Below are 17,710 nucleotides of genomic sequence, written 5' to 3' on the forward strand. Positions count from 1 at the left end.
TGCACACTAGAGTTCCGATTCTGTGGTATTTTTCTGCAGTTGGAGTGATCTGCCCTTAGATCTGAATTCAAATAAATTGAATTCTTCAGTGTATTACTCAATCTGTGATTAATTCAAGCATTCTGAATATTTTAAAAGGCTAAGATAAATTAACTGGACACTTCATTTGCATATATTTTATCCACTGAAGTAAACAACAGTGATTTCTGTTTATTGAAACTTTACTGTCTTTGAACATTTTACCTGGGGTAAATGTCACGTACCTTATATTGAAAATTCAATAGATAAGCTTAATATTTACACATGTATACGGTATAATTTTCTCGGTGTCCAAAAAACATTTTGCACTGGTGTAGAGAGGGTCCTTAAATAACAAAGTTTCTACTTTTCTTAACATGGGTATAAAAGCTTACTTTGTGAAAGTGCAAGGATATGTGTCTATCAAACAAGTCCTGAAAATCCAGGTAAAAGACTTTTCTTAACATGCTTTTAATATATTTCATTGTGAAATGCTCTAGCAACATACAAGTCAATATATTACAGTCAAACTTTGTTATCTCGAACTCAATGGGACCGAGAAAAACTTTGAGATATCCAAGGATTCAAGATATCAGGGGTAATATAGTAGTTGGAACCTCTAAATCACTTTGGCATATCCATGGTATTTGAGATATCAGTGTTCAAGATACCAAAGTTCAACTGTATTTGGAAATTTTTTTTTTTTAGAAAATATGAGCTTCAAATCTGCGTCCAAGCCGCTTCACTTACTTGTGTATTGTCACAGTTTACTGAAGTGATGAAACCTTGTCAACACTGAACATATAGCTGGTTATTATAGAGGCTGAGGGTGACACTTCCATTTTCATTAATATTCATACAGAAATGTTTGAAAATCTAAATGCTACCTCTACTAAGGGAAGATTAACTCAATGATTCTAATGGTGGTGGTAATAAGGGAAGATTAACTCAATGATTCTACATGTAATGCTGGTGGTCAGGATTTAGTAATAAAAATTATCACCCCAAGAAAATAATCTGCTATTCCAAAAAAAAAAAGTAAAAAAAACCCAAAGACTTCAATGTATTTTTACTTCTTTTACTGCTGCCATTTTTCATGTGCCTTAAGTAAGATAAGCACTGAGATACTGAGCAAACATACATGATTACACACAATAAATAATGTCTACACAGATCTACATGACTAGTAAAACATGATTCCATTTACACACCTGTAAAACAAAGGACACATAAATTCATATATAAAAAAAACATCACAACCTTTCCCGACTCTATGAAGAATCTAGGTTACAATGAACTGTCATATCATACAAACATACAGTTTATCCAGGACAAGAGAAAAGTAAGATTTATACATATTTTATACTAACAATGTACAAAGTATAAAGCAAAATCATAACTAAATACATGTAATTTACATTTTGTACAGAGAATTGTAACTTTCATTTTCAACTGAATAATTTCAAAGTATCAGTTTTTAAAATAGAATTTAACAATGCCACTATTCTTCTTTACAATTCAAAACACAGATTTTTAGTGAATGTATGTCCTTGAATAAATATCACAGAAATTTTTCCTGGTGAAAAGCTGTGTTAAGGAATGAAAGTGAAAGCAAGGTTTCCCTGGCTTGCAAGGATATTAAATTGATCAGCTACTTCGAAATTGGCTAACGTCCCATTTGAAACCAATTTTTGCTTTTCAAGGGCTTTCTATCGGCCTGAAAAAGAAGAAAAAAGAAATCAAGTATAAATTAATTATTCAAAAAATACTTTCAAGTGAAAAGTTAATTTGGCATAGCTAGCTCATTTTCATTGCCATGAATTGGTTCTTGAAACTTTTTTTTTAAATACTGAAACTGTTTTAAACATATTTATATGTTAGCAACCTAAGTAGAAATTTTCAATTAATATGCATGCACAAACAATGTTTAGAATGTGGCAAGAACTGAAAACTTGTGCATAAACTGTTAATCAACATTTTGTAAAAACCTTCCTGACCATTTTTGCTAAGTTTATATAATTCCTGCTCATGTGTTAAAGTAATTTATTATGATGAAAATCTTGGTGTACAGATTAACACATGCAGAGAACAAAATTGTGCCCTGCTTTATGAAATGTCATTCATCAGTCTTGAGGATTAGCAAAATAATATTAAGTGTCACAATCTGGAGTCTAACATAAGACCTACCAGAGATAAAGTCGCTGGCTCCCTAATTCTAACTGTTACAATAAGGAAAACAGGTGACACACAAAAGCGAAAATAAATCCCAGTATTTGCCTACCACCATCCTATATAGGAAATCCAGTGTTCAATTTAACAGTACATAAAAATAACAAACCTTTACACATGAATTTCTTTGGAACATTATACTCAAATCTAATAGCAGACCATTTTGAAATAAATACATTATTGAATGTACAAACATCATTCCTTTTCATTGACCTTCATTGGTGTGACCCTGTTTGATCTTTTGGGAGTAGAGATTTTCTGTACAAGGCTCCCCAATACCTTAACTGGGGTAACAGCCAATTTGATTGGATCAGCAGATCCAAGCTGGGATCTGAGCTTGGATTTGATTGGTGTATGAAATTTACTGCCTTTCAATTTCAATGGTGACTTATATTTAATGCCACCATGTTTTACAGGTGTGAAAACTGAGTCTTTGTTTCTCACTGGAGTTGGTATTTTGGAATCACCATTTTTCACTGGAGTCACTTCTGAATATTTGACAACAGTTGATGTTTTGAGATTTTTGTGTTTGACAGGTGTGGGTATTTTGGACTCTTTTTGTGACGACTGTGATCCTCGCAACTCAAATAATTTAACAAGATTACCCACCTTAGATGTGCTCCTGGCATTTTCTTTGCTTTTGTCCTTGGGCGTAAAACCTATGCTGAATTTCAATCCTCCAAGTCTTGACTGAAAATACATCATGGAATTAGAAACTTGTAAAAAGATCAGACAATAAACTACACGTAAATTAAGGGATGCAATTTTGATAAATGCATGTCATTTTTTTTCTTTTTGCCCAATTTTCTGTACAAATTACAGAAATGAATCATTTGTCAACGACACTGACCTTTTTGATGGATGATGAGTTTTCTCTATTCATACTGAGTTTTGGCGTCCGAAGTTTGCCAGGTGTCTTCTTCGACTTCTTAGAACTAGATGGTGTCTTGGGAGTGTTTGGTTTAGAGGGGGTTAAAGCTCCTAATTTCTGCTGGCTAGTGCCATGTTTTGCCTGAAAAAGGTTTTTTGAGATCTGTTTACTAAATTCCTGCAACAAGAAAATTTCTGGAATAAATTTTAATTTAAATGCTGTTTTTTTAAGCACTTCTGTTTCATTTCCTCAGAAAACATCAACATTATGTTCATTAAATCAAAAAGTAAGAGTATAAAAAAACCTGGGCAGATATGACAGTATACATGTATTTTGAATGCCTGCACCAAGGCAGCATCTTTTAATATGATTAAACACTCAATTCTACAAAAAAGTGACATAAAAAGCTAACAAAATCCAAATATAAATCTTCACATGTGTAATTCCACTTGTCAATAATTTTCAAACATTCTTGAATGTGAGAAAGAAAGGAAAAGGTACCTGTTTACTGCTTCTTAACTGCATAGATTTCAAATCATCTTCATCACTTGACTGTGCCTGTTTTCGCTTCTTGCCACTTCCACTGGGCATCAGACTGTAGCGCAGTGCATCATCACTGATTTCTTTAGGCTTGACTCGCTGGGTCTCCACTGGGTACGAGGTTTTGAGGTGAGGCAGACATAGCGTGTTTCTCCGCTGTAACTCGGTCAGGCGATTCCACTCAAACTCTTCTGGTTCATCCTCGCAGTGGAACATTCCACCTGTAATACCAAACATGAAAACCCTTCTCAATATCACCTACAAGATGTAAAATACAAGAAACACCTCATATGTATACATGTAGATAAATGGGGGGTATCAATGATTGCATGCAAGAAGATGCAATATTATACATGTATGTCTGACATACTGTATACAGGGTTATTTTCGCCCCATGTTATTTTCACCCTTTCACACTTGCAAACAATTTTGCACCGTTTTAAATTCGCCCACTCACAGTTCTGTTTAAGAAGTGATACTGTCTTTTATGAATTCGCACCATCTTAAATTTGCCCAGTTGTGTCTAGGGCGAATGGGCGAAAATAAAGCGGAGCCGAAAATTTTCCTGTATACAGTAACACATTTTCTGTAAAATCTGTCTGGGAATGCACTTAAACAATAAAAAGAAATGTCGTTCAAGGACATTTACAAGTATTTCAACATTACTGATTAGAATTACATGTAAATGAGTGTTATTAAATCAGTGTTCTTTAATTAATTTAGTAGTTTGGATGAAAGTGTATGGTCTTTATGTATACAATGTTTGATAATGCAGAGTAAGCTTGAGGGTGTTTTTCGTGTGTACTTACGTGGTACACTGGCAGTGGAAGCCGCTGAGCTCGTACTGTACATACTCTGGTTCATATCCGAGCTTGACAGACGATTGGAATAACTCCTCAGCGACATCCGACGCTCTGATAAGGCATCCATGGCTTCACTGCAAGGACAAAAGAGGTAAACATCATTTTTTTTTAAACCTATTCTGAGAAATTTAATCTCTAACACAACTGTTCACACTCTTGGAAAGATGTATGGTAAAAAAAAATCATCATCTGCACCTTCACATTCCAGTTTATGAATTGTTTCAATGAATAAGGAACATTTTAAACATACATGTACATGTATAAACATCTTGCACTGAATTAGGTGTACATTGGTACCCATCTTTCTTCCTAGCACCTGTTTGCTCCTAATCCTTAGTTCACAAACCTCAATACAACCAAATAACTGCGAGCATAAAATTGAAGCCTAGCAATTATAAAGAATTTTTAATGAGAGTCAACCAAGTGACTTGTCATGGTATACCTCTTTAGGGTTATATTGCTGACTGTTTTAACATGTTCTGGTTTGGGCGGAGACTCCATGAAGATAGAATCATCCAAGGAATCTAGGACTTCTCGGGGTTTCAAAACTGTTTTGGTTTCAGTCTGTCCAAATAAGGCATGTCCCATTTCATGGTCTGAAAATGTATTGTTGAAAAAAAAAAAAATCAATATTCCACAAAAACAATAAATTTAATAAATTTCTTGTAACTTACTTTGCTTAAAAATTACACATTTTTTTAAAATCTTTTAATAATTTTTTAATGGAAAGTTAAAACTTCCATTGACACTTACAATAACCTACCTTGCATTTTGATTGTGTCAATAACCTTGTTAGTGGTGAATAACTCGGCATTTTCTGTAACCTTACTACCATTCTTGTTCATGTCTCGTAGCTGTCTAGATGCATGGTCTAACTGAACTTTAAGGCTTCGGATCTCATTGTCTGAAAAGGAATTTCATTCTGACATCAAATGTATGAAAGAGAAAATGAATACACATGTATTATACATGGGGGGGGGGGGGGTTAGGATTTATAGAGGAGAAAAAAAAATCTTATTTAAAACAATGTTTTATTAAAACTTACTGAGAGCTTTGTTCTTCAAACATTCTGCTTGGAGCTCCTCTTGTAAAGGAGAAACATTGTACTCTGCCTTTTCCACCTTAGATTTGTATGAAGCTATTTCAGACTTCATCTCATCCACGGTATTCTATGAAAAAAAGAAAACAATGTAAAATTCCAGTATGTAAATGTATTATCCTCAAAAACATTAAGATAAGATTCTATCTAACATTCTTATTAAGTTTTGATATTGAAAAATTCTACTGCAATTTTTACAAAGGATACTGCAAATGAAATACATGTATATACCTTCAGTGCCTTATTATCGCAACTGAGTTTTTCTGCTTTCTGTCGGAACTCGCGACTCATATTTTTGTAAAGCTCTACTTCCTTGTTCTGGAACTCTAGCATTTCTTTTTTCTTGCTATAGTGAATTTTGTAGCTCTCCAGCATTTTTTCGGTTTTCTCATGCTCAGTCTGAGCTTGTTTCAGTTCATTCTCCAGCTGCAAAGGCAATAACAGCAACTTTAGAGAGAGATTTTTGTTATACAATGATGGAAGGAGGTAACAGACACTTTATTTAAAATTTCTATTTATTCTACACAGCTCTGTATTGAACATGAGTACAATTATTATCTAGCAATAGTAAAATGTTCCTAAAATGTTACTGTACCCTCTGCTTGGCTTCTTCCTCTTCGAATAACTTCTTCTGCCAACTCTGGATCTCATCCTTTAACCCCAACTCAGCGTTTTCCCTCTGGTTTTTGGTCTCCAGCACCTGCAATTCTGCCTGCTTGAGCTTATATTCCAGGTTTTCTTGGAATTTCTCAAACTGTTGGGAAAGAGGACATGTCATTAATGAAATGAACCAACTTTCAAAATCTGCCAAGATTTTTTTTGATAACATCACTCCAACTTACCTTTTCTGAGAATCCTTCAATTTCTTCCTGTAGACTATCTCTTTCAGCTTCTACTGCATTAAGCTAATACATGAAAGCAGAAGTTATTAAAATTCTATGTTTGAGATACAATAACAAGAAGTACATAATTAAGTTTAATTAAGTTCAATTAAGTTTCCGTAAAATAGATGCTACCTGTTGTTTGTAACTGTTGACCTCTGCTAAGGCTGCCTCTCTCTGTTCTTTACACACATCCAATTCCTTCTGTAAGTCACCAGTGTTATGTGTCTGATTTTCCATGTCCTCCGATAGACACTGAATCTTATCCTGCAGGGACTGAACATCTTGTTGGAGTTCCGAGATCTTTTGACGAGAATTGCCAATTTCCACCTCCTTTTCATTCACTGTCCTCTGTAACTGAGCCACAGCCGTATTACGTTCCTTGATTGCATTGTCTTTCTCTGTAATTTTGGACCTCAGTTCACTGGTAATTGTCTTCAGCTCCTTGTGGCTGTTCAGTTCCTCAGTAAGAAGATCCTCCAATTTTCTGTTTTTCTCTCTCATTTCCTCTAGCTCCCTCTGTCTCTGGGCAACCCTACCCTCCAGATGAGTCACCCTATCTTGGAACATGTGCCTTTGATTACTTAACATGCCCTCTTTCTCTGCCACAATGGCCTCATAGCGACTCGTCACCTGCTCCAGTTTCTCTGTGATTTCTGAGCTGTAGTTTTCTTTGACCTCCTCAGAAGCTCTGGAATACTCGCTCTCCAACTGCTCCAGCTGTGCTCTCCAGTAACACTCCGTTTCCTTTAGTCTCTTGTGAGCTTGATTCTCTAACTCCTGGTTCCTCCTTGTTTGAAACTCCACATCTCCCTGCAGTTCCTGCACTGTTTTCTCAAACATGACTTTCATTTCCTTCTTAGCCTCTCTTTCTACATTACACAGTTTCTCAAGTTCTGCTATTTTCCTCTCCATTGTCATGTGCCTGTGCCGAGCCTCTTTAAGTTCGTGATTGCTTGCTGTATAGTCAGCAATCAAACTCTTTAATTTTTCTTCACTCTTTTGATTCACTTGTGAAATTTCTTCTTTTAAAGATGAAACCTTCTTCTGGTGTTCCTCACAAGTTAGCCTGATCTGCTCTTCATATTCATTTGTGACTTGATTCTTTTTCTCTATGGACTTTTCATATTCTGATTTTAATTTCTCAAGCTCCTCTTCTTTGCATTCAAGTTGCTTAGTTGCTTCACTGAATTTATCACACATTTCACTAAATTGATTACGATTTTCTTCCTGTTGAGATGACATCTGGTTAACAGAGGATTCTAATGTCTCTATCATTCCACATAAACTCTCCTTTTCTTTTATGAAATCCTGACATTCTTCAACTTTCAATTTTAATTCATTTTCAACATCACTGTTCTTAGCTGTCAAGGTTTCCAATGCACTCGTTGTATTTGAGTATTCCAACCTCATCTGCTCCAAAGAATGTTGAAGTTGTTTAGCATTTTCATTCAAATCCAGTATTATTTTATCCAGATCACTTTTTTCTTGAAGGAGTCTTTGAGATATGACTTTTTCACTGCCAAGATCACTCTCTAATTTTGAATTACTGTCTTCCAGTTGCTTAATACACTGGTCTCTCTCTTCAAGCACCTTTCTAAATTCTTCTCTGTTGGAACTGAGATCAGCTTGAAGACTGTTTATTTTCCCCGTTATGGCCTCAACCATTTTCTCGGCCTCCTCTTTCTCATCGACAATTGTCTGTAAGCTTTCTTTCTCAGTTCCCAGGCTATTGTGAAGGTTAATGATCTGAGCCTCTAGATCCTGATTTTTGCTGTGGAGGGACTCCCTTTGTTGGGTTTGATCATCCAAACGACATGACAGATCCTGAATTTCGGCCTCCAGTCTGCTGCTTTTTTCTTTCAGTCTTTCACATTCAGAGGCAGATTGTTGGATGATAGCCTTACTAGTTATGGTTTGGTTGGTTAAAGAATCAACTTCTTCATGTAAACTTGTTATCTTCTGCTGTAAACTCTGGGCTTCTTCTTCATGGTCAGAGATAATTTTGATTTGTTTGGCATTCTCGGCACTTAGCTGATCTACCTGTGTCTGCAGTTCATCTCTTTGGCCACGAACATCTCCCAAGCTGCTCCTCAAGTTGGCTACCAAACCATTCAGCTTGTTCTTTTCAACTTCAAGGGCATCAATTTCTCTGTGGAGTTGTCCAACAGTAGTCTCCTTGTCTTGCAGATGTTTTTCAAACTGATCCCTCTCAGCCTTCAGTCTGTTCTGTGTTTTGTTAAGCTCACATTCTTTTTCTTTCATTTCTTTCATTTTCTTTTCCAGTTGCTGGATTTTCTGCTGAAGTTCTTCATTATCTGCTTGCTTGACCTCTGCGACCTTCTTGACCAGTGCCATCTGGCCACTGTTTTCCTCCAGTAAGTCTTGTTTCCTCTGTACCTCCTCCCTTGCTGTTTGAAGCTCTGTCTCCCTATGCTTTAACTGCTGTTGTAATCTTGCCACTTCTATATTAATTTTCTGATTCTGTTCACTTGCTACCTCATGTTGTCTGAGTTGTTCCTGGTGGAAATTAATTTCTTGTTGTAAACGACTCTCCAGGTCATTACTTGTCTGCTCTAACCTATTTAATTCCTTCTTCAATTTTTGTTCTTTCTCCATTGATGAAATTTGAAGATCTTCAAATTCACTTTGTAACTTTTTGTTCTTTGAAGAAAAATTGGAAATGTCATTCTTCAAACTATCCACAGTATTCTGCATATCGGATTCCAAATTTTGGTAACTAGCTTTCAGTTCAAGAATTTCATTTTTATATTGTTCATTTTCTAGATTCATACAACTCAAAGATTTTTGTAGAGTCTCATGTTCACTTTCAAGACCACTGATCCTGCTACTGAGTTGAACATTTTTCTCCTTTTCTGCTGATAATTCAGTTCTGCAGGACTCCAATGCCTGACCCTCTTCTTCTAGTTTAGCTTTGCATTCACTCAACTGCTCCACAGACATCTGATTATCATGAACACTCCATTGATATTTATCTTGCCAAGATGAAATCTGGCTCTGAAGTTCCTCTACTTGAGACTTGGCTTTCATGCTCATGTTATCAATTTTCTCTTGGAAATTTGCACAGTCGGTTTTCAGCCTCTCATTCTCATTGCGGACTTGTTCGAGATCTTGGGTGAGGCGATCTTTTTCCTCTTGATACTGATCTTGTTGCTCTCTGCTCTGTAGCCTTGAGATCTCCAACTGCTGCCTCAGTTCATCAATGCTTTGATCCCTTTGTGCAATTTCCCTTTGAGCGGACTCCTCTTTCTGTCTGGAATTTGAGGACAACACCTGTATCTCAGAATTCAATTTTTCTTCAGTCTGCTGAATTTCCTCTTTTAACTGTGTCATTTCCTCTTTCAGTGCCTTTATGTAATTGTCTTTAGTCCATCGCTCATTCTCTAGAATAATTTCGGTCTGTTTCACTGTGTTTTGTGCTGCAGCAAGTTTAGTTTTCAACGTCTCCTCTGAGGTACGAGCCTGCTCAGTTTGTGAGTTGAGTCTGGCTTGAAGTTCTTCTATCTGACTTGTCAGTGAGGCTTTCTCTTTACTGAATGTTTGCTCCAGACTCCTTTTTTCAGACTGAACCGTGTCATATGATGATGTTATTGTCTGCCTTCTGCTCTCATATATTTGTTTTTCATTCTCAAACTCCTAAAACAGAATGAATTTTATCAATGGAACACAAATTCAAAAGGAAAAAAAAAGAGAAAATAATAATAATAAAAAAAAATCATTAAAAAAACACCACACCCTTTGCCAAGTTTCTTTTTCTCTATTTTTTGTTCTACTCAGATTAAAAATGAGTGTATTACCTCTGTCAGCAACTTGTACTCTGCCTGACTTCTGGCCAGTTCTTTCTTTAGAGTAGTCATAGATTCCTCCAAGTCATGACTGAGAGTCTGCAGACTTTCCTCGGACGATTTGACCGCTGTCAGTGTTTCCTGTTGTTCTCTGAGCTTCATGGCCTGGGACTTGATGGTTTCCTCCTGCCCCTGGGAGATCTGCCGACTCTCCAACAGCTGAGATTCAAGACTAGTGACTTGGGACTTTGTGGTGTCCAATTCACTCTGAACTGCCAGCAGTTCTTTGTGAACCTCTGAAAACTTTGTCTAAAAAAAAAATAAGTGAATAAAAGTACTCATGTTTTCTCAAAGTTGTTGTCTACATGTAATTATAGGACTACATTACACTGACTGTAGTTTTTCTAACAGGTACATAGAAAAACCTATTATGACACCACTACCAAATCTCAGTGAGTGAATTACTAGAACACACAGTTACAAAGGTACATTTATTTCAAAACTGCAGCATTCTGTCATGCCTGCACTATCAGTTACTCACATCAAAGAGATTTTTTTCTCTTACCTGATAAGTCTCCTTGGCTTCTGTCATCTCTAGCAGATCCTTTCTGACTTGATCATGTACTACAGGGTCAATCCAGGAGGATTTCAGTTGAGATAACTCTGCCTCTAAGTCTCTTATCCTTATGTCTGTCACCACGCCCATACTCTCTCCAATACCTCCACCCATTCCTGTCAATTCATTAAAAAAACAGATTTTATTCTTTAGATTCCTACAGAGTCAAAGATTGGATGTGCTATGCCCTTTTGCATTCAACTTTCCAATGCAGATTTTTTTTAATTACTACTTCAATCACTGCTAAAAACCGTCAAAGCAACTTTCATAAGAAGCATTTTAAATACATTTATTTTTTTGCCCCAGATTCATGAAACAGACTTAGACTTAAGTCAATTTTTTAACTGTCAGTAACATTTTTATTCACTGTCAACTTAATCTTTAAATTTGCAAATATCAACACTTTTGATTATATATTATACAGAATAATGTTTTTATTTTGGAGTGTTTGACTTCTACATTATTTCACCACAACATACATTCATGTATTTTGATTTTAAGATGTTTCATGGTCCTGGAGCTAATGCTGAACATCATCTCTCAATAAAACCTACCATTTGCAGCAAACATTTCCTCCAGTTCTTCTTTTTCCTTCTTCATGTCACTGAACTGCTGAATGGCACACTGTCGGGCTTCGTTCATAGTAGACAGTTCCCCTTTGAGGGCCTCGATTTCCTCGGCCCTGTGTTGGAGAGTAGTCTGTAGAACAGAGATTTCTACTTCCTGTTTGTGGCATTTACCGCGGAGTTTTTCGTGACTCTGTTTCAGAGATTCCAGGCTTCGCATCTGAAAACACAGAATTTTGCAAACTACAGTGTACATGTAAGTGAAAGTTTTTAATGAACATGAACTACCTGTACATTAACAGAGTAAAATTTAAATTCTTTAACATATTTTTAAAAATAAATTTAAACTACACTCTGAAGAAAAGTGTGCATTTTCTTTCCTGCAGTAACATGACTGATTAAAGAAGTTTTTGTTCGGTGGACTTACAGCCTCTTCCATCTGATTAAACTGGGCCAGAGTTTCTTCATACTGCTTTTCAAAGTACTCCTTCTGCTGTTTCAGTTCTTGAAAATCTGTAACTTTAGCCTTGCAACTGTTTTAAAAAGAATAATTGATAGAAATGAACATGTAATATTGTTTTCACACAATGTCATAAAATTAATGTGTAAATAAAATAAAATGGCAGATAAAATCTTAATCACAGTTCTCACCTTTGTAAATCTTGATTCAGTTTTTCGTTTAGATTCTTGACTTGGTGCAGCTCATCAACAGCATCTCGGAGTTTTCTCTGTTCCTTTATGGTAGCCTCAAGCTCCCTGATATTTAATTCTAAAAATACATGCACAATTTAAAAAAAAAAATTTTAATTTTCAAATTCTAAATGAACATGTGTCATCAATTTTCAATTAAATTTCTTGGAACTATTCTCTACACATTTTGTATATCATTCATAATGAATTATTGTTGATAATTCTCTTCACATTAAACTTCTCAACTAAATTCAAGTGTAAATATTTTGTACCTTTTTGTTCCAGTGTAGAACATTTTTCTTTAAGGTCCATTTCCAATTCACATCTTAGGTGCTGCTCACTGCGGAGATTAAATTCTAGTCTCTTGATTTCTCTGTCCTTCTGTCGAAGCTGTGCCTGAAAAAGAATAAAAATTACAGCATATAATACATTTTCACAATTCAACTAAAAATGATTAACATCAAAAATGTTCTGCTTGAAAGTATCCATTGTATAAGATTAAGTAACTAGGATCAATCTTGATGCTCTTGGCTCATTTTGCAATGCGAGACATAAAACATGGTTAAAAACATAGATAAAGATAAGAATTCTATGTTTCATGTACTTAAGCTTTTTCTTATGAAAGACTGCTTACCTTCTGCATGAGTTGAGGTGACTGCATGAGGTCCCCAAAAGAGGTGGGGGCAGGCGATGAATTGAGGGACATCATACGCAGAGGGGAATTGATCTCCAGTACAGAAAGGTTACCCACGCTGGTATTGTGCTGATGGAGAGGGGCAGGACTGTCTCTCATGGAGCCTGACATATCACATATTGAAATCCATATAAATAAACATTCAAAGGATCAATGTAAGTCATGTCACTAAATGCTCTAAGAATTCAAACTTGCACGTTTTGCTTGAACCAGTTAAAGCAATGATAAAATCCACAATGACTTGGAATGGAAGAACATGTAATGTTCATGTAATTTTAATCTCTCTCTCTCTCTCTAAAGCTCTTGGAAGTGATTATAAAACATGTGAACAGGATGAGGATTAGAAATGCAATGTGTTAGGTTAAGATGGTGCTGTAGTGTTAAATGCTGCCCATTTAGCTTGGAGCATCACTAATTAAATGACTATGAGATGATTTGAAGAGAGTGTTAAGTTGTCAACACCTCATCTACAGGTAAATTTCTCACCTGAGGACTTGCAGTGTAAACATTTACACTTATAATTGTTTACGCAGTCACATCTGTGAGGTGTTAACAATTACTCAGACAATGGTGATAAATAAAATTATATGTAAATGGAAGTACTCAGTGAAAGCTATTATTCAATAATTACAATAACTTCTGGAATTTTTCAATACAGTGTATACTGTAATTATGAAATGGATCCCATTTTTTTTTTTTTAATTTTTAACATTTTAAAACTTAAAACTTTTCCTCATATTGAATAGTTGTTATGAAAACATACTTATATACATATTTACATGTAAATAATATATATCCATATTATGCAAAATCATTTTAATTTATGGTTAAAATGACACCAGAATTTATTTTTAATTATTTTTCAATTCATACATACGAGTATTTAAACACTAGAGATTTCATATGAATTCATTTGCAATCTGCATTTGTATTTAATCTTTTGTTTTTTCTGTTTTTGTTTTTTTTTTTTTTTTTGAGAAGCATGCAATTTTAAAAAAATACTATTTTAAAAGAGATAAAGTCTCTTACTGGCAACCCATGTAAAAAAAAAAATTATCTACAAATCATGTATAAAATAATGTTTTACATGCACTACTGTTTTAATTTGTCTACGAAGAACATGAAAAGAGAAATAAAAGTCATTGAAAAAACACTAATAAACAAAAAAAAAATCTTCAAAAAATACCAAATTATAGCTGAAGAGTGTTGATTTATCTCTTCTTATTCAAACCAAACAAATGATTTTATCTGGACTTATTTTATCAAAGCATTGTTGATTTTCCTGTGAGAGTCTACATAATGTCAACAATGGAATTTATGAAAAAATTAATAGTAATAGGGTAATACACATAATTCAAGGCTTTTTCATGCTGTGTTTTAGCAAAGATCTGGCTATACACATGTTAATATTCCAATGGTAGACATGTTCTTCCCCTAGATTTGCAGGTGAAAATTCTATATTTCAAATCTGTGAGTAACTAAGTAAGAAAAAAAGCTGTATATACCCCCCCCCCCCCCATCCTCCCAAAAAAAAATTTGTGCAATTTCAAAACAAATACTTTTGAAATGAACAAGATAATTGCAGTGATTTGTCCATTGTAATTACTTTGTACTATCTTCCTAAAAGCATGAAAAAGCCCTAATTTTATGAAAAAATGTTAATACAAAAACAACATGAGAGGGTCACTGGAATAATCTACTGTGATTAGATGAATGACAGATGAAGGATTATGATACCATTGATGCATCTACTGGCAAAGTTGAATGACTGTTCCAACAAGGGTGTTGAGGTCTCTAGTGGGCGTGGATGGCTTGTCACTAGTTTCAAGAAAAGAGCACCATCTGGATCAGAATCTATCAAAGGAAAGAAATTGAGGGGGGCACTACAGGTTTTCTGAACCTGTAATGTTTTCATTTAACTGAATGATGATTTTACAAATTTTCTGCTGATTTAGTTTTCTTTATCCAGATCAATAAAAGTATAATGTCCTTATAAATTTTGAGTTCAATTATTATTATTTGTCGAAAATTGAATACTTTGGCATCACGAAATCCCATTTCTAGTCAAATAAACAGTATTTGTTTGTTTGTTTTCTTTCTTTCTTTTTTTTTTTTTTTGGAAATGCATATGCAATTAAAAAAACACTCAATGTGACAACAATGTTCAGAAAGTATAAAAGCTGAAGTATTTTCTTTTTTATGCAATTTTGATGTTATACCATGTATACTTTTTTGATTTTTAAAATTCCCAAATCTGGAAGTAAAACCTGCATTTTAAGGGAGGACAATACAATTCATATTCTTTGACAAAAGTATTACCTAATTTTTTGGATAAAACTGCCACAAATTCCTCATCTAAGTCTTTACTGAGTATATGCTCTAGCATCTGTAGGAAATGGGCCTGTTTGTCTGCTGGTAGTGTCAAGGCAATCTTAGCAAATACTCCCACATCTCCATTTGTGGGCTGAAAGTAGGCTCCAATTAGGGCCAGCAGTATCTGCAATTATAAACAATACTGATATCAATACATTTATTTACAAAAATAAAAATGGTCAGAATCTAAAGTTCTCATTTTCTGAGTACAGTATGAATTCTTAATATATATATTTTTTTTACTTACCGGTATTCTTTTAAAAATGAAAAATATTTTTATGATCAGAACTATAATAACATGTTATTTGGCAGCTAAATATCTTCAATTTCCATGAGCTTACTTTTCCTAGAACAAGTAGTATGTTAGCTACCATGCAGTGTTTACAGTGAAACCAACACTGTTCATGGGGGACTGATGTTCACTAACTTTGTCAATGTTTCTGCTCAATGAATCACTTCATACACAAGCAACCCATGAAATTACATCCTCATGAACCAGAATTTTGATTGCCCCACAACATTAACCCCCACAAATTAAAATTATTTTACTGTATCCTATAAGAATATAATCTCAGCAAAATACATGCATCTCGAAAAAAAAAATATTAGATAAAAAAACATTTAAAACACTTTTTTTCATCATACTACCTTGGCAAGTTCAAACTCTAGAATTTCTGGATCAGTGTTCAGGTTAAAAATTGCTGAAAAGTCAATAATTGAGCCAGTCCGAGATAGGTCAGTAGCATAGATACCTAAAAAAAAATACATACAGTACATGTTGGATAATGAGGATTTGTCTAAAATAATATTAGCACAACACACTACAAAAACATTCTTCAAATCTTGGACATTTCACATAATATACATGTAAGTGCATTCCACTTTCTTTTCTTTCTCCCATTCATACATCTTACTACAAATTTCCTTTGCATTTTTCATTCTTGCATATTTACTATGAACTTCAGACACTGTTTCAATCCGCTTTTAAATTATTTATATTGCTATTTAATAAATAGTTTTCAATAGACACAATTTTAGAAAGAGTTATATATTGGAGGTATACAAGCTCGATTTCCTTCATTATTCATCCAATTAAAACTTATACTGGACAACTGGGTGAAGATTCTTTCTTACAAATTTATTTTACCCCAATTAGCTTCCTTTAATTCGTAATTTTGGTATTTAAAGGATTTTTGCCCTTATATTTCTGCCATACAAATTTAAAATTGGTTGCTCAAAGAGGAAAATTCGCAAGTTGGACCTACAATATGGCAGCCAATGGGTACTCTTGCTAAATTTATGCCTATCGAAAACTATCTATAGAGTTTAAATAAATTTTGTGGAATCATTGTGAGCATAAAAACCCATTAGTTAACTCCTGTTTAGTGGTTTACATTAAGAATAATTTCTCTAGTTAGATTTCAGTCTTCAGCTCTCCTCCACTGTGTTAATTTACCTTCTAATGTCTCTCTAATTAGAGCAAAACTGGCTTCTTTTGATTGTATATTATTAATGTTCCTTGAACAATCACTGAAAATAAAAGAATTAAAATTCTCAACAAAGTAGAGCAAAGTATAGCATAACTATTTAAAATAACTGAAACACACACAAAAATTACCATATATGATGGGCAACCGGTGATTTGCTATAATTTTTACTCAAAACAAATATACTTACTGTTTTGAAATGAAGTCTATAAATTCTTTTCCAGAGCTAACATCACTGATGCAAGTAATATTCTTATCCTCACAAAATGCATCAAGCTGAAAGGAATTACACATGAAATTTATTGGATTTTATAGTTTTCAAGGTAGATTTAATTTACTTCAGACTCAATCTAATCTAAATCTAAGGAAAACAATTTTAAAATTAAAAATAATTTCTTCCTTTTTTAAAGAAAAGACTCCATGAACATTCACAACAATTTATGTTTTGATTTTGTTTGGACCAAAAACATAGTCTCCAAATATATTTTAACAGAAGTGAGAAGAATGGCTTATCCTCATAAAGAATGAAAATTATACTTTTACAGTAACATGTTTGCAAATGCTCATCAATGAACTACAGGTTTAAAATGGTGTCAGTGGTTACATTCTGATTCCGTGTTCGACCCACGTGGTTGCGACCCAAGTGGTTTCGCCCTACTCTAATATATGTCAATACCTGAGTACAGGGGTACACAAATGGATATTCGGTAGCTGTATATTGTATGGCTTCAGAGATGTACGTGTCAATAGGTCATTGTTTCCACATGTGTAGTCAACATGCAGTCACTGTCAGAAAGTTTCCTAACATTTTTTTCTACTATTGCGGAGCATGGATGTTGATTAATTTGATTTACTAATGAACTATATCTGAACAGTTTTCCATAAAAATTAATCAAATACTTCTTCAAAAGCATCCTGATCACATATGCACTGTCTAAATAATGTATGTTTCTCCAAATTAAATTACATACGATAAT

General features: G+C 34.3%; 1 protein-coding gene across 7 annotated transcripts; it reads right to left on the minus strand.

Moving 5' to 3' along the window:
- Nucleotides 1–1,519: 1,519 nt before the first annotated feature.
- LOC133175496 (myosin-9-like) lies at nucleotides 1,520–17,004 on the minus strand. Of its 7 annotated transcripts, XM_061310610.1 has the most exons (24): nucleotides 16,924–17,004; nucleotides 16,703–16,776; nucleotides 15,895–15,998; nucleotides 15,193–15,370; nucleotides 14,611–14,727; nucleotides 12,814–12,977; nucleotides 12,452–12,575; nucleotides 12,141–12,258; nucleotides 11,917–12,022; nucleotides 11,478–11,709; nucleotides 10,873–11,039; nucleotides 10,320–10,616; nucleotides 6,637–10,158; nucleotides 6,463–6,525; nucleotides 6,216–6,374; nucleotides 5,852–6,046; nucleotides 5,567–5,690; nucleotides 5,285–5,425; nucleotides 4,964–5,117; nucleotides 4,468–4,595; nucleotides 3,620–3,879; nucleotides 3,098–3,259; nucleotides 2,857–2,937; nucleotides 1,520–1,735 (listed from the first exon to the last, which is right to left on the minus strand). In XM_061310610.1, exons 4-24 carry the CDS (start codon nucleotides 15,257–15,259, stop codon nucleotides 1,685–1,687), a joined length of 6,432 nt encoding a protein of 2,143 aa, XP_061166594.1. In that variant the 5' UTR covers nucleotides 15,260–15,370; nucleotides 15,895–15,998; nucleotides 16,703–16,776; nucleotides 16,924–17,004; the 3' UTR covers nucleotides 1,520–1,684. The 7 variants fall into 7 exon arrangements, with proteins under 7 accessions (XP_061166594.1, XP_061166592.1, XP_061166593.1 ...); XM_061310608.1 differs by lacking the exons at nucleotides 16,703–16,776; nucleotides 16,924–17,004 and adding an exon at nucleotides 2,206–2,237 and having other exon boundaries at nucleotides 3,098–3,295; nucleotides 15,895–15,988; XM_061310607.1 differs by lacking the exons at nucleotides 16,703–16,776; nucleotides 16,924–17,004 and adding an exon at nucleotides 2,206–2,306 and having other exon boundaries at nucleotides 1,673–1,735; nucleotides 3,098–3,295; nucleotides 15,895–15,988.
- Between the last annotated feature and the right edge of the window lie 706 nt (nucleotides 17,005–17,710).

The sequence above is a fragment of the Saccostrea echinata genome, unplaced genomic scaffold (genome assembly GCF_033153115.1).
Source record: "Saccostrea echinata isolate AGI-Se365-2 ecotype Australia unplaced genomic scaffold, CSIRO_AGI_Sech_v1 ptg000062l, whole genome shotgun sequence".
Classification (NCBI taxonomy): domain Eukaryota; kingdom Metazoa; phylum Mollusca; class Bivalvia; order Ostreida; family Ostreidae; genus Saccostrea; species Saccostrea echinata.

Bases quoted from the DNA above. Each gene is read 5' to 3' on its own strand.
- LOC133175496 (XM_061310606.1), bottom strand. From the start codon at position 15,259: ATGCTAGAGCATATACTCAGTAAAGACTTAGATGAGGAATTTGTGGCA. The intron at 11,040-11,477 runs GTAGGTTTTATT...ATGAATTGACAG, and splicing joins GGAAATGTTTGCTGCAAATG to GAATGGGTGGAGGTATTGGA. The intron at 3,880-4,467 runs GTAAGTACACAC...TTGGTATTACAG, and splicing joins TTCCACTGCCAGTGTACCAC to GTGGAATGTTCCACTGCGAG.